General features: G+C 44.3%; 1 protein-coding gene across 1 annotated transcript in view; it reads right to left on the bottom strand.

Moving 5' to 3' along the window:
• Positions 1-1,906: 1,906 nt before the first annotated feature.
• The window catches only part of GPR107 (G protein-coupled receptor 107), a 52,685-nt gene continuing 30,311 nt past the window's right edge, over positions 1,907-24,280 (bottom strand). Inside the window, 3 exon segments of the mRNA XM_030536013.1 lie at positions 1,907-2,963; positions 18,842-18,966; positions 19,789-19,874. Coding sequence (XP_030391873.1) covers positions 2,720-2,963; positions 18,842-18,966; positions 19,789-19,874 — 455 coding nt within the window. The 3' untranslated portion in view covers positions 1,907-2,719.

Raw genomic sequence — 24,280 nt, 5'->3', positions numbered from 1 at the left:
CAAAGCCTGCAGGTCACAGGAATTTGGCAAATACACTGCAAGCAAGTTCGCTGTTGAACTACTGCAGCAGCCACTGCTACTGTGGTGAGCGTGTACCAGTGTCATTTGCAAATCATCTTTGATATTGATTTATTCAGTGCATTACTACTGAAGAGCAAACTGATGCCTGTATGACATTTCACGGAGTTTGTACAGTATGACCTGAGAGTTCTGTAGTGGTGACACACACAGCCATCCACACCAATGCACTCGCAGCTTCACAGAAGCCTGGGCTTTCCAAGACTAGTCATTGATAGTTCTAATGCCCCTGTAATGTATTTAATCCTTTTGCTAACCTGGATTATTATAGGCAGAAGCAGGAGAGTTACAAGCCACTGGGGTCCCAGAACACTGAATTCAGCCCCACGCAGTATGTGTGACACTCCTCTGTCAAAGGTGAAGCCAAGTTAGCAGATACACACTATGTCAGCACTTAAAAGCCAAGTGTGGTGATTATGCTACTTAGTGAACTACTGGGCCCGTTTCTCAGCAGCAACACTTACCAATCACATGCCTTGTCACTGCGCTGGACAGAAGATCAAAAAGCCAAAACGCCCTTACTGAGAGAGACGGAAGAAAAGGAAGTGAGGGGCTCACTTTAAAAATGGATGCTGTATAAAACTTTGACTAGTTTCTTCGGTTCTTTGCCCACGATATTGTAATGGGTTTTATTTTCATCATGGGCTTTTTATACAAATAGTTTAGCTGTCATATGCTAAGTATGGCTGGTTAGCATTCAACATCCCTGATGACATCACATGCCAGCTAGCCAGATAATTGTCCATTCATCTTTAGCTCATCCTTTGAATTGAGTCATCCTTTTAGAAACACTTGCAAAGCTTTGTCCCTCAGCTTCACAATCCATTGGGAGGATGCTACTCCTGGTTATTCCTTGGCTTTCCAGAGTTCTCCAAAGCGCTATGAGCTCTATGTATAAAGCTATATTGGCTATATCATTAGCAAAAGTGCATATAAAAAGAGAAACCTGAGACTAAAATATAAGCACTGGCTATTTCAGCAGCTCATCTGAAGCCACAATATGTAGTAGTCAAATGTTAGGATCCCCATAATCAGGGCTGATGTGGCTCTTAAAAGGTCTATGTTTGGGGTGGAAAAAGCCATACCCTTAAAAAAAAGTTGAGATTTAATTTAATCCAAAAAAATGCATTAACAGACCATGACAGCACCTTGTTTAGATTAAGAATGCATTAGTGCACATTTATTCCTAACTGGAAAGCCTGTCCACTTACTCAGTGTGTATTTGCAGTAGAATACTCGAGCCCCTAGTGTATTCTTCTGAATGGAGTTTGTGGGTGAGTCTGTGTCAGATGGGCCATTTCTGAAGGGACAGAGTGGCTCCCCAAATTCTTTGGGCAGACCACTTTTTAATCACATTTGTAATGCAGTACGTACAGTTAGCTGGTTCTCCCACTCACAAGAGAATTAACTGTCGAGAACATGGTTGCCTAGCACATTTGGCATGTGCCAGTTCCTCACTTCTCTGCCATTTAACGTGTGGAAGTAGAAATTATTTTCAGATGTCCTAAAGCCATAGATCATACAACATGAATTATCCTATTGGCAGTGCATTTCCATTTCCACTGGCTGGAGCTCTAGGCTTGCAAGATGCCTGCCACTAACAGGAGAGTCAGACCAGTACTGCTTTGGGTATATAGCAAGAAAGGTAGGAAAGGAATGCTATAGGAGAATGATTGGTGGAAGAGGGATACTATATTTTCATGTTCTCTTTGAAAGGAAACCAGTCCCAGACATCAAAGCAAGTAGCTCTGGTTACCCCCACTTCCAAGATTTTCGCAGTTAGCAATGGCAGAGATGGTTGGGGGAGGAAAAACCAAGTGATCTTCAATTAATTCTTTAAAACTCATTTATTAAGAGCTATGCGATCTCAGCTCCAGTCCAAAAGAGAAATGAATCAACATTCTAAAACCAAACTCCATTACATCCTGTTCCAGTCTTTATTGAAAGGACAAAGCTTCCAGTGGTTCCAATTCTCCAGTCCCTGGAGACTTGAGTTCTGCAACTGTCATTCACCAAATCTGATCCCTAGTGAGTTTGTAATCTGAGCAATATTAGCACATTTACATGATGGAACCCCACACTGCCATTCTTCTGTAGAAGCGCAGTCAACACTGAATGTCCAGATCTCTTCATGAAGATTAAGATCTGGTAGCTGCAGTCTATATGCCTTCCTGACTGATTCAGGTGCTTAGGCAGCAGTCTCACTGATGCTACACATCCTAGCCAGAGGCAATAGGCCCCAACAGAGGTGATATGGCTCAACATAAAAAGAGAGGAGACTCGTGCTGCAGTAGAGGCTAGTCACAGAATTCTTTCAGGGGTTCTCCCACCTTTTCATTCCACAAGAACGAGCTCCTCTGGTGGACTTCCCCACCTTTCATGACACTTCATAATTTCCAGCGCAGGTGTCACACAGCATGTGTATATGCATTTACTTTACTCACACACACTATAGGTCTCTCTTCGCATTGATATCACACACTCCAGAGAACACAACTGCAAACAATTCAGAAGTCCTAACAGTTCCAGAAAGGGGTGTGTGTGTGAAGCAAATAAGCCACCCAGCATCCCTAAGAAAGCTCCAGATTCCTTGTGTGTAACAATATCCCATAATAAACCCATATTTCTAAAAGAGGAATAATTAGCTTTTTGCAATGTTTTGCTCCCCTTCACACACCCCAGTCTGCAGTCTCAGAGTTGGGAAGCTCAGGTTGCTCCCTTTCCACGGAGTAGTAGTACAGTAACATTTTCTTGGGAAGTGCTGCCTTGGTCCAGAGGAATCGGCCCCTTGTGCTGCGTTCTTCCACTTGTGTCGGGGCTCTGCTGAACCATTTACCGCTTTCTTGACCTTCTCCCTGCTTTTCATCACCCCTGAAGTAGCCACCCTGGAGGAGAGGAAAAAAAAGTGTTTCAGAAGAAAATAAAGCTCTGGGCACCTGAGAACTACACCAGCAATTCTCAGCAGCAGCCAGGCGTAGCTCTCTCTATAAACCAACTGACACCTTTATATTTGTACAGGAATCTCTCAACATTACCTATGTTGCTTTTCCCAGTTTTCAGTCATTTTTTTTCTTGTTACTATTTTGCAAGACACGTATCTTGGAGACAATGCTGATGTGGTTGAAGCCAACCAACAAGGGCAGGAATTTACAGAAAATCCATTGCCTTTGATATCCCCTCTAGCATTTGATTCTCTAATCCGTTGAGCCACAGCCCAAGCCTATATATCATTGGCTCTCAGCCAGGCAGGTACTAACTGGTGCTGGGGGGAGCACGGTATCACAACCATCCTGCCATGCCCATATCGCTAAGTGTGAAAGAGGTCCCAGAAGGAGCAGGGTGACAGGATATGGTGTACTGGGAGGGAAGAAGTTGAGAATCATTGCTACAGTGCAAGTTCATGGTCTCTGCCGTCACAAGCCATCTCAACTCAGTAGAGTGTGTGGCAAAAGTCCTGAGGATTTTGGCTCATAAGAAGTAGCGGACCTGAAGGAGTCACAGAAGCATTGACAGAGAGTGGTTCAAACACAAGGCAAGTGATTAAAGTCCAATCATTTTTCTAAAGGAAGTACTCATATAGGAAGGGACGCCTTGGGATTTAATCTAGACTTCAAAAATACTAGTCAGTACTCAGATAGTTCTGTTTGTGTTACAGTACTGGCCAGAGGCAACAAAAATTAGATCAGCATGAGATCCCATTGTGCAAAGATTTGACAGACAATAGCCAGTCCTGGCCCCAAAGAGCTTACAAGCAGAAGAAAGGATGAGAGCCAAAGAAGAATTATCTCCATTTTACAGATGGGGAACTGAGACACAGGGAGATAAAATAACTTGATCAGTGGCAGATCTAGGAACTGAACCCAGAGTCCCCGTGCAGTGCATTAACCACAAGACCATCCTTCCACTATGGCACCAAGAGCAGCTGCTTCTCTTTCAGAATGTTCTTTCGCCAGAGTTTCTAAACATAGATGGTTGTCACAGCTTCTTGCCAAATCTCAGTGTAAAGACTATTGCTAATCCATTTGGGTTTCTCAAGCTTCATTTAAAAAAAGTGTGCTTAAAAAGGGTTTGGACAAACAGATCTGTAAGCAGGAGCCAGAGCAACAATGCCAACTTCCTACCCTAAAAATGTTTCTGGTTCCAGCTGTCTCAAGAGGGAACCACCCACAAGCCACCCCAACCAATGTAAGAAAGCAAAAACGGCAGATTACAGTGAAGGCTCAAGACTAAAAAGAGAGAAGACTATAACATCACAATTACAAATGCTTCTAAAAAATCTCCTTCTATTCCAAACATTCTTAGCTGTACAGCTCTTTGGTTGAAGTCTTTTCCTGAGGTGGAGGAAAGGATATTGAGGTAGCTTGTTAGTAAAACTGCTTATTGAAAGTTTTCTGATAGAATCTTTTTTCTTGCAAAGAAGAGTCCACTGCTAACTAACCAAGGACAAGACCAAAATTTAGACATGCTGCAACTGAATGTATTTTAATCTTTTGTGACAGACCCAAACCAGTGGGGTACAGGAGTCTGGTAGAGGGTAAACATACTGGTCACTGGATGAGTAGTTTTCTGTTCCCTGAGCCACCAGAGCAGGGGCTGCACTAGAGTAATCAGGAACCTGCTAGAACCAATTAAGGCAGACAGGCTGATTAGAACACCTGCAGCCAATCAAGGCAGGCTAATCAGGGCCTCTGGGTTTAAAAAGGAGCTCACTCCAGTCAGGCCAGAGAAGAGGAAGTGCGTGAGAGGAGCTGGGAGCAAGAGGCAGAAGGAGCTGAGAGTGAGAGGGTGTGCTGCTGGAGGACTAAGGAGTACAAGCGTTATCAGACACCAAGAGGAAGGTCCTGTGGTGAGGATGAGGAAGGTGTTTGGAGGAGGCCTTGGGGAAGTAGCCCATGGAGTTGTAGCTGTCATGCAGCTGTTACAGGAGGCACTATAGACAGCTGCAATCCACAGGGCCCTGGGCTGGAACCCAGAGTAGAGGCCGGGCCCGGGTTCCCCCCAAGCCTCCCAACTCCTGATTAGACACAGGAGAACTGTGGGGAAGATCACCAAGGTGAGCAAATCTGCTAATAAGCGCAGGACCCAGCAAGGTAGAGGAGGAACTTTGTCACACTTTGTTTATACTGAAGAGAATGGCAATACGGTGTGCGTCTCAGCTAGACAAGCGACACGCCAGAGGCTACTGGCTTTTATTGAAGTTCCAAGCAAAGCGGTTGATTAAAAACAAACAAAAAACAATAAGCTTATGAGTTTGAATGTTCTTAAAGCTTTGATTAACCCTTTTTGTATTAAATATTTTCCATTCTGCATTCTCTTGAGGATTTTAACCAAAATAAAAAGGAAAAATCTATACTACAGATCATGCCAATGGCTATAGTCCAGAATCCAACATACTGGATTAAAGCATAGTGAGTCCTATTAAAGTTATTCAGGGGAAATCAGAGTAACGATAAAAAACAGAGGTCATCCCCCATATCAACCTGGGACTCTATCAGTACAATTTGACAGTGGGACCATAAAACCTTCTTATACTGTGCAAATATTATGCAGGCCCACCTGATGCATCAGTAATGCCACCAGTGTCAGATGATTACCTTGAGTAACAGACAAGTTCTTCAGAATATCAATAGGACAGCCTTCTCCATTGTAAAGGAGAGACAATAGTCTGCCCCCCACATGGTAATTTGACGTATATCAATGTTCCCTTTTTATTCTGTTGCAGAATAATGTACTCCCTCCCATTTTATTTATTGGTATCTTCGGACTCATTAACACGCATAAAGATCCTTATTTAGCATAAGGAGAGCCAGGGAAAAATGCTGCTAGCCTCCCTCTCCTGCCCATACACAATGCACACACGCAGACACATGAGACTCCTGAAGGAAGTTGCAACAGTCTTGCTTGGAGTTGCAACCTTGACCCGCTGTTGCATTCTATATAGTTTGATTAAACAAAAGTGTGTTTGTAGTCTCTGTGCTCGGTGCAATCTCTCCTCTCTCCAAATAAAAGAGGGAACAAGAGGAGTTCTTTTTTCAAAAGGCTCTTAAGATAATGCCTGTTTGTCTCTGTGGTGGTGAAGTTAATCAGTGAATAAGCTTCTCTTTACACTAGCTACAGCAGGTACTTTCCCTGAAAAAATATATAAATATGCTTTTCTGCCAGTGCAGTTCCATTGGTGGCAGGACTGGGCACAGAGCAAGTCCAGAGGACATGGCGGTAAGAAGGCTGAGGTCTTGTCTACATTATTGCTTCCTCCATCACAACTCCAGTATATAGCAAGAGATTTCCCTCTTCCAAAAAAACAGTTCAGAAAAATGCTTATTAGGGCCCACAAAAGCTAGGGGTTAAAGGCATTGACTAAAGCCAGGCACTCTGCAATTCAGACTAGGCCTCTGAGCTGCCACAGGACTTCACTTCTGATCTGCAAGGCCCTAGGTCAAAGACTCTCAAACTGCAGTCCACAGAGCACTTATCTGTCTCTAGGCAACAAATTACATGAATGGCAGCTCAAATATATTAAATCTTTTCCTTCTTAATTTTTCCCAAGTGAGCAATTCCTGGAGTTACCACAGAGCTAGTAAGTAATGATCACAAGCAGGAGGAGGAAGTGATGCCTTATACCAGCGGTGCCCAAACTATGGCCCAACGGCCATACACGTCCCACCAGAGCATTTCATAAGGCCTGTGGCCTGCTGCAACGCAATATACTAACAATCGATTCATAGCACTTTGTTGTCATGTTTACATCATTTTAGTTTACACAAGTCTGTAAACAGACAATACTATATATAGAAACAACCTAATACTTATGAAACAAGCTGAACTTAAACTATAAATCAATATGGGAAGTTTAAATCTTATTAAAATATGCAGAATATGTTTGTCCTCCACAAGGTTGTGCTTAGGTTTATGTGGTCCTCTTGTGTAATAGGGTTGGGCCCCACTGCCGTATACATTTGTAATACGTGGTTAAAAATTATGGAATAGTTTTGTTTCCCTCTACCCCAGTTAATCCCAATATATCAAGCAAGAATTGCTAAGTATGCAGAATCTTTTCCACCTTTCACAGTTCTGTTTCATGACCCTCTTTTTTGCTTGGTCTTCTGTTTTATAGTCCTACCTGAGGAAAAATGACAAGAGGAAAAACTGGAAAGATAATAGCAGCTGACCTCCATGAGTCAAGTCTTTGATATTGCAAACTGGAACGAAAATTGATCTGCCATCAAGCAAGGAAGCTGAACTCAGCATGAGAAAAAGCTTTATAGCGGTTTTCTTTACTTAATGGAGAACATAATGAATTAGTCTGTTGTGAAGCAGGGACTTGGGAGAGCGTGCAGAGGCAGAATGATAGGAACCTATGGATTCTGCAATTTCCTCCTACCCCAGAGAGCTGCTCATCCCATTACGCAAAGAGAACTAACTCAGGATACCACAAAATAAAGCAAAGGTGTTATCACAAATAGAGGTGATTTTAATAGGGCCACTGTGGACAGCTGGGAGGCAGGAGGAAATCGAGGATACCACCTTCATAAGACATTAGTTTCATTTAATAAAACAGACTTAGGTTAACAAGTGCATTTCCTCCCAATCTCATCCTACTTCAGTGGGGTTCCTCCCCCACCACCGGCACTCCCACATGCACTCCACTTCAACTCAGGTATGTAAAACAGCATTCAAGCACCTGACATTTACAAGTAAGGCCTGTTTAGCTAGAGAAATAATTCATAGCAGGGGAGAGAGAGAAGCAAGCTATCTCCCCTCCACCTCAAACTACTGCACTGTTTACATTTGAGGATTTAGCCAAGTGTGTCTGCACCATCTCAGGCAGCACTCTTTAATCTAGCAAAGTGCCAGCTAAGTGCCCACAAACTGACAGAACTCACTTTAGAAGTAGCATAGAGCAGAGTGACAAAGGTCACTTTTTGCTGCTAGAGACTGGCTGCTGACCCTGTCTGGAAGAAACAGACTGGTCTCTAGACTGGGTTTGGGTATACTCTCTCCTACACCAGTGCAATTCTTATTAAATTTTGGTGTATCTGAGCAGAAAACAAGACCTATAATCTTTAAGGCTACTTTCTTCTATAAACACTTGAACTGAGATGTTCTCTGGTTAAGTAACTCCTTGTAAAGCTACTAAAAGTAAATCCCTTGATATTTCCTACAGCCAAGTCTTCTTAACTTACACTCTTGATTTAAGAGTTGAATTAGGAGAGTTTACATATGTAGGAAATGTGTGCCCTATGCTGTCTTTTTATGGCATAAAAAGGGTCTCCTGGTTTCTTTCTTCTGCCTAATACTGGCCCATTTGAAATACTGCTGAATTATTTCACATATATTAAATTTGTCGTTATCACCAACAGCATATGTGCATTTATGTTTACAGAGAACGAGAGCTCATAAAGCTACTCACTGAAAACGTATGTAGGCCAGAAAGCAGAAGGTACAGTATCTGTGCTACAGTATTAGGTCACAACTCTGACATTTTCCTGGAATATTTGCGCAATGCATGGAGCACTCGCAAGATGACCTCAGAGTACATTAAACCCAAGCTGCAGCTCTCCCTTGGTTCAGGAGTAAAGGGGATGCTGAATCTACATATCAGGACAGTTCTGCAGCAATAAGGATAAAAGGCAAGCACCGTTTGTTTTAAGAAAGAGGAAAGCCAGATAGTTTTTATACACCATAAAAAGGGGCGGGGGTACATTTTTGCTTTGTACCTGTAAAATCAAACTGGAAACAACAAAACATGGTGAAGTACACTCTATGAGATCAGTTTACAGCCTTCTACCTTCTACCATAGCTTCAGAAAAATAAGGTGTATCTATCACATGAAAAAGCCATCACACACACACAGCTGGTACAGTCAGTCAGGATACAGACAATCACATAGCCACTTGTGCTCACATAAGCCTTGATATTTTTCAGCTGAAACAATATTTAATATTAACAAAATAGGACAGGCAAGGGCAAATTTACTGTTATGTTTCACCTACCAAAAAAACCCACCTACTATGCTTTTCAAAAATGCATAACCTTTCACTCCTGATGTAGCTGGAGAATGAAGAACGAGAATCTCCTAGAGATCCTGTGCCAGATGGCCAAGGGAATGGAACAGACCCATGAGTCAGAGGAAGAGAATTCCAACAGAGCTGCGCGGATGCTACCCACAATGATGTAATAATGGAAAGTCCCAGAACAAACATTGGAGTCCCCTAATCTAACAAAAGCTCACAAGCAAAGTTCTGATTTCAGGTTTCCAATGCTCTGCCGGCTTCCCCGTTGCTGAGATGCTGATGGCTTAAGACCCTGGAGTCACTCTGCTAGGCTTGCTCAAACTTATCCCCAGCAGATCTGCCCTTTTAAATCTTGAAATGGATTCTTTAAGATTTGCAAATTTAGTATTTGTGGTAGGTGTCCGATTACCAACCTCAGAAGCTGTGGTTGAGCAAAGACTTCCAAATAGATGAAGCTGGTGCAGTGCCAGTGCAAGATTTCACCACACTGCTCAAGCCCAACCTGAATGTGCCTCCCCACAAAAAGAAATTAGCCAAGTCTTCATGCTTTTTTAATCCTGGGCCCTTCTAGCAAGTCTTCCAATTAGGGAGGCCATTTTCTGATGTTGACATTTGTTCACTGGGACCCAGATTGAGACCATTTTCTTACAGATAGGCCATTAACCACCATTAAATTATAATGGCTTTGAATCCAGCTACTTGGGGGTGACTAAAACTAGTGATTTAGAGTTTTTTGTTCCTGGGGCCCATTACCAGTTCCAGGAACCCCAATCTACTCTAAGCAGCTGACCAGAGCCAAGATCTCTATTATAACTCCTAGAGCAGCGGTCCTCAAACCTTAGCAACCCAAGGAGCCCCATTTTGATGTAAAAAACTTTTTGTAGACCTCCAAACCGGCTTCTCATTTTCCCTATGGGAACTCAACCCCTGCTCAGCCCCAGGCCCTGCCCCCACGTCCCCGAAGGCCCCAACCACCACCCTCTCCCCACCCCTGCCCCTACTCTTCCCACCCCCTCTCCTGAGCAGTCCCCATCCCCGCTCCTCGCCCTCCCTCCTAGAGCCTCTTGCACGCTTCTCAACAGCTGTTCTGCAGCGTGCAGGAAGCTCTGGGAGGGAGGGGGAGCAGTTTATCAGTGGGGCCAGCAGCCCTGGACATGACTTGTGGACCTCCTGGAGCTGGACATGACTCGTGGACACCCTGGAGTACCCTTGCGGACCCTAGTTTGAGGACTGCTATCCTAGAGGGCAAACACTGGATTAAGATGACTTTATGGACTTTACATCCCTAGTCTATATCTTTCTGCTATGCAAATATCGGTTTAAAAGTTAACCAGTTAAATTATTAAAATTATATCATTTAATGGTTAACCGAGGTTGCTACGGTTGGCCAGTGCAGGGTGGGCGGGGCTGGTGTCCCATTGGCCTTGTGTGACCGGGGCTGCTCCAGCCTGGGTCCTGCGGCTGGCGGGGACGGGGTCCTGCCTACCCGCTACAGGTGGGGCTGCTCCATCCCACCAAGTCTGCTGCAGCCAGGGTCCTGCTGGCTGGCCAAGGTCAGGGACTGCTCTGGTGTGGCCGGGACTGGGGTCCCGCTGCGGCCGGGGCTGGGGTCCCTCTGGCCAGCCAGCCTGACGGGGCCCGGGCCGCTCTGGCCCACTGACCCGATGTGCCGCTGGGGTTAACAGTTAAAGTCTGGTTAACGGTAAGTCTAAAGCTTATCGGTTAACCTTTTACATCCCCACTATAGACCTAGTTTCAGAAAGGGGAATGGCACTGCAGAATTGACTCCCAAGTAATTCACATCAGTTACACAGGAGATACTTACACCTGTTTCAGCTTTACTCTTTAAATATCTGTTGAACTTTTGATTTCTCTTAGGAATGACTAGGACATAACAGCTGAAGAAAGAAGTTCCAGTGAGAAATAAATTCCCTTCAGTGTTATACCAGGATCAAGAAGGCAGGTTCGCAAGACATTACATACACTATTGTTCCTCACAGCTATAACTTATTGGGTAGGTGCAAGACATTCGACAGGAAGATTTCCCCTTGATGCTCAAAAAAAGAACACTATCAAATGCATTTTAAATCTGGTCAATTTACAGACCTAGAACTGTTGTAATACAATAGGGCAGTGGTCCCCAACCTTTTTGTCTGGCGAGCGGCGGTGGCAAGCAGCATCACTGAGAGGCGTGGCTGCCGAAATGCCGCAGAAATTCGGTGGCATTTTGGAGGATGCTCGACCGCTGGCCAGGACGCGGGTGCATTTAGATGCCCCCTGTGGGTACCATGGTGCCTGCGAGCACCACATTGTGGACCTCTGCATTAGGGAATGGTCTTGAATTATTTTAAAGTCCATTATTTCTGAGAACTTTAAAAACTAGTCTGCCTTGTTCAGCAGTTCCCTCAATAAACATCATTTCCAGAGCTATGCAGACATCAGTGAGGTTGGTGATAATACAAAAATGTGTTTTGACATGCAAAGGCATTTTATATTCATTTCAGTTCCATTCAAAACTGGATGAGGAAAGTGCTTGACAAATTGGAGCGAAATTAATTGATAGGAAGATTCCTGAGCTTTCTTAGATTACAAAAAACAGAGTGTACAAAATGCCTAACTACTGAAAACATTAATTGGAACTGCTCGTTTATAATTATAAACAGCTCCTTTCTACAATCCAAGAAAGGAAGAAAAGAAGTGGGTAGTAATCCAGCTATCAAATATGAAGACTATTTAGTTTGAATTAGATCTCAAAGAATGAACCAAATATAGAAAATATTTACATCTAACGAGCTCAAATATTTAGGATTCTATTTACACTTGTTTTACTTTGGTGTTAGTTGTATGCAACTTCACTGTACACTAAATTTTATACCAGCGTATGTTGGACATGTAATACATGTCCTGAGATAGTCACATCTGAATGTCAACCCACCTTTGGATATGAAAGTACTGCTGAAAGTCAATTTTGCCAGTGACCATTCAAAAATAGTTTTATTCATGTTATTCAGTGCCTTTAACTAGTTCACTTTAGACCATTCAAAAGTTAGCTTTTATATCAATGGATCCAGGCAACATCTCTATTAAATAGAGACATTTGAAAAAGTATGAAGAAAGACACATAGCTAACATGGCACTGTTGGTTACAACAGCTGTGGCAAGCAAAATGGATTCTTATGATACTATGATGTACAGTTTAAAAACAAAAACAAAAAAACTTACCACGGGCACTAGCCAAGAGAGCGTCTTCTACAAGTTTCCTCATCTCCTCCAAGTGATAGTTACATACTAGCTGTGTTGCTAAACAAAATAGGAAACCCACACACCTCCGTGTGTGCTGCATAGTTAAAAAAAACTTTCAAAGACCCCGTGAAATCACAGAATTTTAATTAATAGTGGCTAAATTCATACAGTGTGTTTACTGTAATCCATACCGGCCCACCCCTACCCTGTTACTTATAAACACACACTCCACACTATACTCTTTACATGCTTACAAAACTACCTTTAATACAGTGGCTTTTATTCCCTCACCATTGGGTGATATTTGAGGAGTAAAGGCATGCCTGGGCAGCCTAGACTGGATTTAAAATACAAGGTAGGAGAGAAGATAAGAAGCAGTGGAGCAATACAGATAATTAGCACATACACCTCACACCCAGTGCTAGATTCTCAAATCCCAGCATCCAACATCAGCCATGTATTTTTGGTTGTTTTTTTTCCCCCTGGTAGTCTCATAGAATCATAGAAGTGTAGGACCGGAAGGGACCTCGGGAGGTCATCTTGTCCTGTCCCCGTCACTCAAGGCAGGACTTTGCAATAACTAGACCATTCCTGACAGGTGTTGTCTAACTTGTTCTTAAAAACCAGCAATAATGGAGATTCCGCAACTTCCCTAGGCACTTTGTTCCACTGCTTAAGTATACTGAAACGAAGCTTTTTCTAATGCCCAATCTAAAGCTCCCTTGCTGCAATGTAAGCCCATTGCCTTTTGTCCTGTCCTCAGGGGTTAATGAGAACAATTTCTCTCTCCCCTCCTTTTAACAACCTTTCATGTACTTGAAAACTGTTGGGGGGAGGGATAGCTCAGTGGTTTGAACATTGCCCGCTAAATCCAGGGTTGAGAGTTCAATCCTTGAGAGGGCCATTTGGGGATTGGATCTGCTTTGAGCAGCGGTTTGGACTAGATGATCTCGAGGTCCCTTCCAACCCTAATATTCTATGATACTTCTGTGTCCCCTCTCAGTTTTCTCACCTCCAGACTAAACACTTTTTTTCAATCTTCCTTCATAGGTCTTTTTTCTAGACCTTTAATTATATTTTTTGGTCTTCTCTGGACTTTTTCTAATTTGTCCACATCTTTCCTGAAATGTAGTGTCCAGTAATGGACACAATATTCCAGTTGAGGCCTTATCAGCGCAGAGTAGAGTGGAAAAATTACTTCTTGTGTCTTGTTTACAACTCTCCTGCTAATACATCTCAGAATGATGTTAGCTTTTTTGGGGGGGTAGGAGGGAGGTAACAGTTAACCTGTTGACTCATATTTAGCTTGTGGTCCACTATGACCCAAGTACTCTTTCCTAGGCAGTCAATTCCCATTTTGTATGTGTGCAAGTGATCATTTCTTCCTAAGTGGAGTACTTTGCATTTGTCCTTACTGAATTTCATCCTATTTACTTCAGACCATTTCTCCAGTGTGTCCAGATCATTTTGAATTTTAATACTATCCTCCAAAGCACCTGCAATCCCCCGCAGCTCAGTATTGTCTACAAACTTTATAAGTGTACTCTCTGCCATTATCTAAATCATTGACGAAGATATTGACCAGAACCAGAACTGATCCCTGCGGGCCCTTCCAACTAGACTGTGAACACTGCAAGCACCTAAGATGGTACTACTTGAATGTTTTATTAAAACTTGTTGAAGTCACTGAGACAGTTGGGTAATGACTCCAGATTGTCTAGTTATGCTGGAGACCAGCCTAATCAGAACTTGTCCATATCCTCACTTTACCTATATCTAGTAATCCAGTTGCACGTATTCCTGTTAAACCAGGCCTGATTGTACTCTTGACTTTATGACTCTCCTCTCTGCTCCTTCCAACTGAGGAACAATTTCATTTATACAATAGCCAAAAGCTATGGAATGGACCAGTTTATAGGATGAAGCTATTGAAAAAGCATAAGCCAGAATTGCAGTTTGACACTGGACAAGCTAGTCACATTTTTCCACTGAAGCTTTGATCACTTTGAACATCGTACCCTTGAAGGGATGCAATCTAGTCAGTTTCAAAGAGCAATTTAAGTAGTGGTTTCAAGTATCACACCTGCCCCTAAATCTTCCTGCCAATTTTGGTGGTGTGAAGGTGTTGTTTCTTTTAAATCAGGCCTGCACAACATGCGGCCCGCGGAGCCTCACTGTGCGGCCCGCTGTGGGATTCTAAATCCCCCGCACACAGCGCTCTGTGGGCAGCCCTGAGCCCTTTAAATCCCAGCCGCGGCTGGGAGTCAGAGGGCTCGGGGCAGCCCGCAGCCGCGGGGAGCCCAGAGCCCTTTAAATTTCAGCCGTGGCTGGGAATCAAAGGGCTCTGGGCTGCCCGCAGAGATTCCCAGCTGCGGCTGGGATTTAAAGGGCTTAGGGCTCCCCGCGGCTTTGGGCACCCCCGAGCCCTTTGAATCTTGGCTGCTGCTCCGGCAGCGGGGCCAGCTGGGATTTAAAGGGCTCAGGGCTCCCCGTGGCTGCAGGCAGCCCAGAGCCCTTGGAACCCCAGCCCGCGGCCGCTGATTGCCCCCTTCCCGGACCCCTGCCCCAACTGCCCCCCAGGACCTGCATCCCCTATCAAAGCACCTTGGTCCTTGTCCCCCAATTGCCCCCTCCCGAGACCCCTGCCCCTTGGGACCCCAGCCCCTATCTAAGCCTCCCTTCTCCTTGTCCCCAACTGCCCCCTCCTGAGACCCCCCCCAACTTTCCCCCAGGACCCCACCCCCTACCTGTCCACTGATAAACCCCTGGGACTCCCATGCCTATCCAACTGCTGCCTGTCCCCTGACTGCCCTCCCGAACCTCCACCCCATCCAATCCCCCCTGCTCCCTGTCCCTTGACTGCCCCCTGGAACCGCCTACCCCTTCTCCAACCCCCAGCCCCCTTACCATGCCACTCAGACCAGTGTGTCTGGCTCCATGCAACTCCAGACACATTGCTGCCATGCTCCCCCGCGGAGCCCACAGCCCCCCCCGACCCCCAGCACCTGCCTTCCAGATTTGAGCACTCCTGAATTTTGGGGTGCTCAAGCTCAGTTTGGGCAACTGTTACTTCATTTCTCCCAAATCAAATATACTAATCCACTGTAACTTGCTGTAGAAAAAGTAGGATAAAATTGAGCAAGAAATGCTTACTAAGACTGGAATTGCTATCTTCAACAGCCATTTCCTGTTTGTTTGTTTAAAAGGAAGACAGTGATATTGCACTGGCAAATTCCCCATAGAAAGAAAGAGTGGAACAAAAGAATAATCAAGGCACCTCAACTTTTCCTCATTTATGGAGGACAGTCTTATAATATGCATCCAGATATCCTCCAATCACACAAGCTGAAAATTTTTCCACTTTACTGCAGCTCTGTAACCATATAGGAACTAATCCTGTCTGTGTTTTGTGCACATCCAAAATTCCTGCTGAATGACCCGCCCTGGGAGTGAGTTACCAGTGACCTAGGGTTGGGGCGGCAGGAGGTGTGTGTGTGTGTGGGGCACTGGTGGGGGGGAGTCCAGGGCTGGGGCAGCAGCGGGGTGGGGGGAGGACACTGGTGGGGAGGAAAGGGGGAAGCCCAGCGCTGGGGCGGCAGGGGGTGTGGGTGGTGGGAGGAGAGCCCAGGGCTGGGACGGGGGGCAGCCAAATTTTTTTTTTGCTTGGGGCAGCAAAAAACCTAGAGCCAGCCCTGCCAAGTTCCCCCAGCTGCCAGAGCCCCGGGCCCTTTAATTTGCCCCTGAGGGTTCCCAGCCACCTCTTCAGCTAGGAGCCCCTGGTTGATATAAAATAAAGTATCACCTCCCCACCCCCAACCTTCCTTTTTGGCCCACAGCTGTTTTGGTGGGGCGACGCTAGGGAAGGAGGGTTTGTTTCTGCAGAGCTGGGCGGCCCTGGGATGGGGTGTTTCTGCGGGGCTGAGAGATTTCGGCCCTCAGCTGTTTTCTTTGGAGTAATGTGGCCCTCGCCGCTTTACGAGCTGTGCAGGCCTGTTTTAAATAATTGAAAAAGGTTTTCAACTCATGTGGCCTGAAGGATAGTCAAACAAGAGAAACTGATATACGTGGGAAAGTGGGGGTACATGACCCATGCCATCAAATGCAGAGAACAAATAGCAAGGAGAAATTATTTCTCAGATCTCAGCCATATTAGGGATTACTTTGTTATAAAGAGCAGGTAAAAAAAAAAAAGTAAAGAAATACAGACATAGGTGATGGAAGCTGCTGTCCCTTTAGGGAGACCACTCTATTGTACAAGCCTCTAGGAAAGGACCAGATTGTGTCCTTCACTTAGATGGACGGGGACAGACCGAAGGTTAGTGACAACCTCGAGACTTTCATGATGGAATCAAGCATCTATAGAAACTGTACTTCACTATCCCTGCTCCTCCCTTTCCCCTCATTCCCAATATATCAAAGCATTCTTTGCTAACCTCCCCACCCCAGACCCGCACCAAATTTGAGAAGTAATTCAGAGAAGGATAATATGCAGCACTAAATTAAAGGTAACTGAGTATGTGCCAATTAAAATTACATTCAGTGCTTTTCAACCTGATGAATTTATGGCATATTCCATTACAGAAAATTAGAAGCATTTCTGAACCTTAGCCCTGAGGCTGTCACACTGGAGGTGGGGAGGCAGCTTGGGTTGAGATCCAGCTTTATTTGTGATTATTCCAGACTACAACTCTCACAGGGAGAATTCTGACCTCATTTGCAACTGCCTTTGGGCCTGGCAGTCTAGTGGGAGCACAGTACTCTGGCTAGGGGTGAGGAATAAAGGGTACAGAGAGGAGTCCAGCTCCCCAGACCAGACACTTGCCCAAGGCTGCACTATCAAAGCCACACGCTCAACCTCAGGTGTGACCCTTCCTCCCTCCCATCATATGCTCTAGCAATTCTCCAGTGGATGAAGAGAGCAGCACCTAATGGCCACAGGGAAAGCATGCCTGTGTGGAATTCTCATGGCACGGGGCAGACAGGAACCCCTGGAAGAACATAACACTAATTATACACTATACAACTTAGGGATTTCCTAAGGATTGGCTCAAGTTAATTCTACTGCCATCAATGGGATGTGACATGACAGCTGGGCCAGGGGTTTAATGCTCCAAAACACTGCTCAGCCCAGGCAAAGGATGTTTTCCCTCTGTAAGCATTCATAAGCAGCCAGAAATAGCACAGTTAAGCTACACCAGTGGGGCAATGTCCCACAGTGGCTCTTATTCAAGATCAACACCATACTCTCATAACAACAACACACAAAAACATCACCTCCCCAAGTCCAGATGCAGCCAGTTGAGAATCAGGTACAGCTTTGGATGCACTGAAGCCTTGTCAGCACAGTAAGTAGTCTCAAACAAGCACAAAATATGAGGGGAAGATATAGTAGCCATACCACCAACCTGCCCGTGTTTACTGGAGTATGCAGGGGACACAAGGAAGGCCAGCATTGCCATTGGCTGTGGCTACATCTGCAAGATTTTAGAGAGATAGCCAGAAAAAAATCAGACATCTATAGCCCAAATTCATCCCTTCTGCTTCAAGTTTATAGAATGTGATAACCATTAGCCTTTTCAGTCACCTTTATAAGGCTATGAACCCACAGCGATAAACCAAGCTGATACTTCATCCTGGTACAGCACGCACAACTACAAGCACTGTTTTAGAACAGAGGAGCATTTGGCCAAAGACACATTGTGTGTGGGGGAAGGAAAGAGGAAGGGAAGAGATCACCTCTCTCATCTAGGGCGGTGGGTCCCAAACTTTTTTAGTGGTGATCCCTTTCACACAGCAAGCCTCTGAGTGCGACCCCCCTAATAAATTAAACACACTTTAAAATATATTTAACACCATTATAAATGCTGGAGGCAAGCGGGGTTGGGGTGGAGGTTAACAGCTCGCAACCTCCCATGTAATAACCTTGCGACCCCCTGAGGGATCCTTACCCCTCAGTTTGATTTTCAGACGTGCTGAGCATTCAGCTCCAGTGGAAGTTCACAGATCTTCAGTTGCTCAGCCCCTCACAATTAGCGCATGTCTACACATCAATGTGTGCCACAATGCCTACCTGGCAATTTTTACCCATGATAATGCATGGAAAGCTAGTGTAAGTATGTCTATCAGAAGAGCAGAACACCTCAACCTGCAGGGTAGACATGCCCTTAGGTTGCTAACTTTAGGAGTCCATAAACGTGAATGTTTATTGCAAGATTTCGGTACGCATGTCATTTTTTACACCATTATGTACCCTACTAACTTGTTGCAAACTATTGTAACATCCAGTTCTGAGGTGCGTAGGCATACCATAAGCTTCTTTAGTGGTTTGGACAGCTATTGGATTTGAGTCTAACTGTATTTTTACACACACAGCTGATCTCAAATACTGGGGGAGGCGGGGAGCAGGAAGAGGAGAGAACAAACCTCCTCAGAAGAAAAGTGCAAGCAGCCTGTCTTTCTAGCACTAAGTTGTCAAAGCCAATGAAGAGGGGAAAAAAGGTTCTTACATAGCTTCCACCTTCAAGTCATCTCCATCGTCCTAAGAGAGATGTAGGTCTGGGTTACCTGATGCCAGACAGAACTTGTACCCTGTAAAAACAAAGAACATAAATGTTGCCATTTCATCCAACAGCTGCAAGTAAAACAGGAAATTGAAGATTGCTCTCGTGACCCCATATTGTCATGACACATTAACCTAATAAAGGCTTCTTGGCCACTAAATATTGCATCCTATGAATGAAGGAAGTCCCCCAAAGTGTCCCCCCGCCTTACTGCTGTTAATCCCTGGACAAACAACATTAGCCCTCTGATTTTACTGTGTTCCCTGCCATTTTAAATATAGTTAGAATTCCAAATGTCATTTCAAATATAGTCAGAATTCCAAATGTCATTTAAACAACTACAGCAAGACTTTGCTTTAAGGGAAAGAGATGCCCCCTACGTCGTTTGGCACCAACAGTTAATGTATTCCAAATATCCCTGCATGGTGGCTGGGATTATACTTTAAGAAATCATGTATTTTAAAGTCACTAAGCAAAAAGACTGTAGATGGAGAAGTGAAAGCTCATTTGACTGGCTCCCTGGGTCTCAATTAACACAGGGCAACCCGGAGCCTAATTTTTTTTCCTTTGTACACTCTTGATTAATTTCGTTCAGACATTTTAAAATCGAAAAACAAAAATTCAATAATGTAATTACTTTCAGATGGCTCACGTATAATCGAGCAGCCTCGCCGGACAAGCATGAAACTTAAAAGCCCAGCCCAGCCTCTTTCCTTCCCCTACGCCTTCAGGAGTACCAGTGCTGAAGACTGGCAGAAATCAGACCTCAGCAGCAGGCTTTGAGAAGTTATATTACAATGTGGAAAAGCACCTCTGATTTTTTATTTAGTTACAGTTAAAAATGAAAACGAGAGAGAGAGAAGGGATAAAATTTTCCCTTCGCAGTAAGATACCTGGTAGAGACAATTCCACTGGAACAGAACAGCAAACCTGATGACAATTGGAATGACCCGTGTGTGATGTAAATGTAACATACAATCTATAGAAGGAAGAGAGGGGACAAGAGCAAGAGTGAGAATGACGACATTATCTTTTTATAATCTCTTTTTCCATGGAGAAATATTTCAAGCAAAGAGTTACCTGGGAAATATATCTCATTAGGGTTATGACACTATTTGACACATAAGGAGGGACAATTATGTGACTTGAAATCTAAATGACTCAATCTATTCCTCACATATAAAATAGAGTCCCTTACATTTCAGTGGGAACATACAAGGGTTTCCACAGAGCATCAAAATCAAGAGCATAGTCTATGATCCCTATAGGTTATGAAAAGTGTTTGAAAGCAGGCAAGTGAAAAGTACTAAGAGGTCAGTTCTCTCTTGGGATGTGTGAGCGCAGCTTCCATTGACTTCAACAGGAACTGCATGCATGTATCCCAAAGCACAGTTTGGCCCCAATGTTTAGTATTTTTACACTATGTTGTTCTAAGCCCAACAGTGCAGTCAGCAAAGCTCAGTCTGTCTCCGGGGGGGATTCGACTAGTTGTAAATATTACAACTAGTCGAATCCAATTTAAAGACAGCCAGGGGGATACTGCCACTAGGGAAAGAAGGCAAGTTATTTTCAGCTGGAAAGTGAGAGGAGAGTTTTAACAGCCTGCCAAGGTGCCAGAGCGCGGCATCACCATGAACCTGAAAGTATCTGACTGTTCTCAACTTGCCTTTACTCTAAGGTACTTACACACTCCTTTCTCAACCAACCGTGGCGACTATTATCGGAGTGCCGCACAATTGGCGACACTTATCACCCCCAACACCCATCAGAAGGGATATGTATAATCCCCATTTTACAGGTGGGGAACTGAGGCACTGAGCAACTAAGTGACTTACCCAAGGTCACTAAGGATGCAAACCTTATTGCTGAGGACATTACATCCAGTATGTCCCTCGGCCTGCACCGCTTCCAGCAGCTCCCATTGGCCCGGAGCAGCGATCCATGGCCAGTGAGAGCCGCGACTGGCTGGACCTGCGGACAGGGCAGGTAAACACACCGGCCCGGCCCGCCAGGCGCTTTCCCTACAGAAGCAGTGACCTTTGTTTGGGAAACCCTGGCTTAAGGGGTCTTTTTCCATCTCTGACTTCTATGGCTATTCAGACATTAGCAGGCTATTTCCATTCAAATAATCAGTTACAACATTTATGCCATGTCTACACTATAGGCGCTGCAGCTATGTAGATGTTTCCTACAGATATAGGAGGGGTTTTTCCTGTCACTGAAGGTAATTTGCCTACCCAAGTGGAGGTAGCTAGATCAACAAGCATTCTTCTGTGGACCTAGTTGCATCTACAGGGGTGGTTAGGTACAGTGCTAGGCAACGTTCCTATGTCTGTCTAAATTTTAAGTTGTAGACCAGCCCTCAGTGCAAATATATAAGTTGTCCTCAAGCTTCAACACCAATGTTTTGTAGGTGATTCACACCTCTTATAGTTATTGGTTCAGAATTTTGTGCAGTCGGGCGAAGATCTGAATTTTTTTTTAAAAGAATTTCAGTAAACTGATTTCTTCAGGACAGGGACCATTCTTACGGCCTCTCTACAATAACTAGCACAATAGGTCCCCCATTTCCTTTGGAGCCTATAGATTCTCCTGAAATAATCTAAATAATAATCCACTGAAGTAGGTCCAGAATGGCTTTCTGATCCATTTTTATTCACTTCAAGCCCTGCTCACAGACATACATACATATTTTATTTTTGTAGTAATGTCTGAACTGCTTCAGCTTTGCTAGGATAATAGCTGATGTGGAAAGAACACACAAGGCCATGAGGAAACATGTTAATACAAGCCACCTAAATAACAGGCCTTTCAGGGCTTGTCTACAAAGGGAAATACCAGTCTAATTATGCTCAGTAACATAAGCTAAGCCAGAAAAAGCCACTTGTTCTGAAATAAGTGTCTACACAGGGTGTTCTATTAGTGTAACTACATCAGTTCATTTCCCCAGGTAGACAAGCCCTCAAGAGAGGGCTGAGCATTTAAAAAAAATGCAGACCCTGGACAGGTTAACAGTGTCAATTATAAACCAGATTTTCTGCCACAGTCTCTGGTGGATCTGATTTTTAGGTTTTTAAATGGAGCTGGCCACTACTAACCAAGAGACAGAGTGCAGTGGTTTTAACAGCCAAGTTTGGATCTCATGGAAGCAGTTCAGTGACAATAAATGGGAAGAAATGCTTGCACTTGAGTGTCCTTAGCAAGCAACAGAGAAAAGGAAAAATCTGTCAGTGGGGTGAGGAATGAAAGAGTAATGTAGAGGGGAAAATACACATTTATAGCCAGAGGAAATTGCTTGGGATAAGCCATAAGACAGCAGGAACTTTATCAGAGGAGTTACAATCCATGATCTAAGCTTGCCTTCATTGTTGTGATTCCTATTATTGTTAGGCCAGTGTACTGTAGGGCGAAATAATGAGGGAACTGCTATTCAGTACCTGGTTTAAACCACTCTGGTCATAAGCCAACAGCTGTGGGATGAAGTTGTCTCACCAGCTGAATCTGCAGGATCTATTACATCTTCTGAACATATTATCGATGCAGCTTTCAAAATCAAGTTGGGGTGCCCTGAACGTAAACAATCTAAGAACTGACTCCACCTCATGCTCACTTCTCCGAGAGATGCATCTGTCCCAGGTCAGCAGAGTCAGGGAAGCAACCCGAGTCTCCTTTGTATGAAATATGGATGGCTGCAGAGGGCAGCCTGCCTCCCTCCCAGCCCACACAAGTCTTACAGAGTAGAATCATTCTCCAGTTCCTGCAGTAGCACTCACGCATTATTGTGGCTGTTGAAAACTGGGGCAGAGAACGGGGAAAGGAGAGGGCTGACAATTAATATGGGGCACTCCAGATTCCAGGAATTTTTGCTTGATCAAATAATTTCCCCAGAGGAGACAAGATACTTTAAGACAAAATACAAGTGATTGATCCATTCATTGGATAAGTTCCTAACACAGTCTCGGGTCCTTAATGGGGAACCCCACTGCCTAGAAGTAAGGCTAACATGAAGCCCTCACAAACATTTTTTTCCCAGAAAGGGCAGAGTGTACTTCATGGTCCAAGGGTTATCATCTACATCCCCACCCCACTGCAAAGGCACTTCTCCCTCGGCATTCTGTACAGCAAAATAGCATATTTTTGCAGTTTAACATTTATTTTCCTTTCTGTTCTTTCAGCCTGTACAGAGCAACGAGTCTCTTCTGCAGCTTTTGGCAAATAATATTTGAAGGTTTGTTTTCTCCACTGACCAAAAGCACATTTTTTGTTGTTAGAAAGAAATCTCCATTTCTAAAGCTGATGCTTTACACATTACCTAAGCCTTACAGTATTTCAAACATTTTAATCCTCCAACACCAGACAGATCAGTAAATAAATATCTCCATTTTATGGACAAAGAAAACTGAAGCAGAGAGGTGTGCCCAATGCCACCAAAAATGTCTGGATCAGAGCTAGGATTAGAATTCAGAAGCAGCATGAATAAGGAAGCCAGAAACTTTTAATGTAACAAATTTTAAATAGGAGGATTTGGGATCTCTCTCTCTCTCTCCTCCACCCCACCCCCAAATTTCATCTCTACCTGATTGTTAGACTGCTGTTGTGAAATAGCTAGCACATCTGCACTTGTTCCTGATGACTTGTGTTTCAGCCTCCCACACCTGTTACAGCTCCACTTTTCCCACTCCTTAAGGGTAGATTGTGTTGTCTCCACTGCACTCCTACAAGCCCCAGGGACAAGATGGTCTGGTCATGCTGGCACATGTTAAGATTTCTCATGTGCCATGAACACATGGCAAACAGTTCCTCACACCTCCTCTTTTCTCCCCAACTCCAACCAGCACCACCAAATGAATGTCTCATATGTACCAGTGACTGATCACCACTGGGTTCATTCAAGCAGGATGGGGTATAGGAAGGAGGATTTTTACTAAATTGGGGATATGCGCTGGTACTCTGCATAGCCAGACACCCACAAACCCTGGGAAACTAGATGGATCAAAAGCACATCAGAACACTTTATCCACGGTGTCAGCTGAAGTCACTGAGCTCAGCTCTGCCAGTTCAAGATGCATGGAATTTAAAATGGCAAAGTCTTAGAATGGCTAATCTGGGTTTCTCTGAGAAATGCTTCGGGGTCCACCATGTCAGGCAAGAGGGGTAAAAACAATTACAGCAGTGAAGCTTTTTCCTGTACCAATCAGTCATGCTCCAGCCATAATTTAAGAGCGGTATTTGCAGTAATAAGCAGCCACAGAGCACTTATGACAGATCCCTGCATTTTAGTCACAAACAGTATAAGCTCAGGCCCTGAAGCTAAACGGCTTGTTGATTGGAAAGGTTATATAGGTTCTTACTGAAGGCAGCTGATAAAGAAAGCCGACCCCAGGC

The sequence above is a fragment of the Gopherus evgoodei genome, chromosome 16 (assembly GCF_007399415.2).
Source record: "Gopherus evgoodei ecotype Sinaloan lineage chromosome 16, rGopEvg1_v1.p, whole genome shotgun sequence".
NCBI classification, from domain to species: domain Eukaryota; kingdom Metazoa; phylum Chordata; order Testudines; family Testudinidae; genus Gopherus; species Gopherus evgoodei.
The sequence above is the reverse complement of the archived record's forward strand: the minus strand, read 5'-3'. Positions and strand labels throughout refer to the sequence as shown.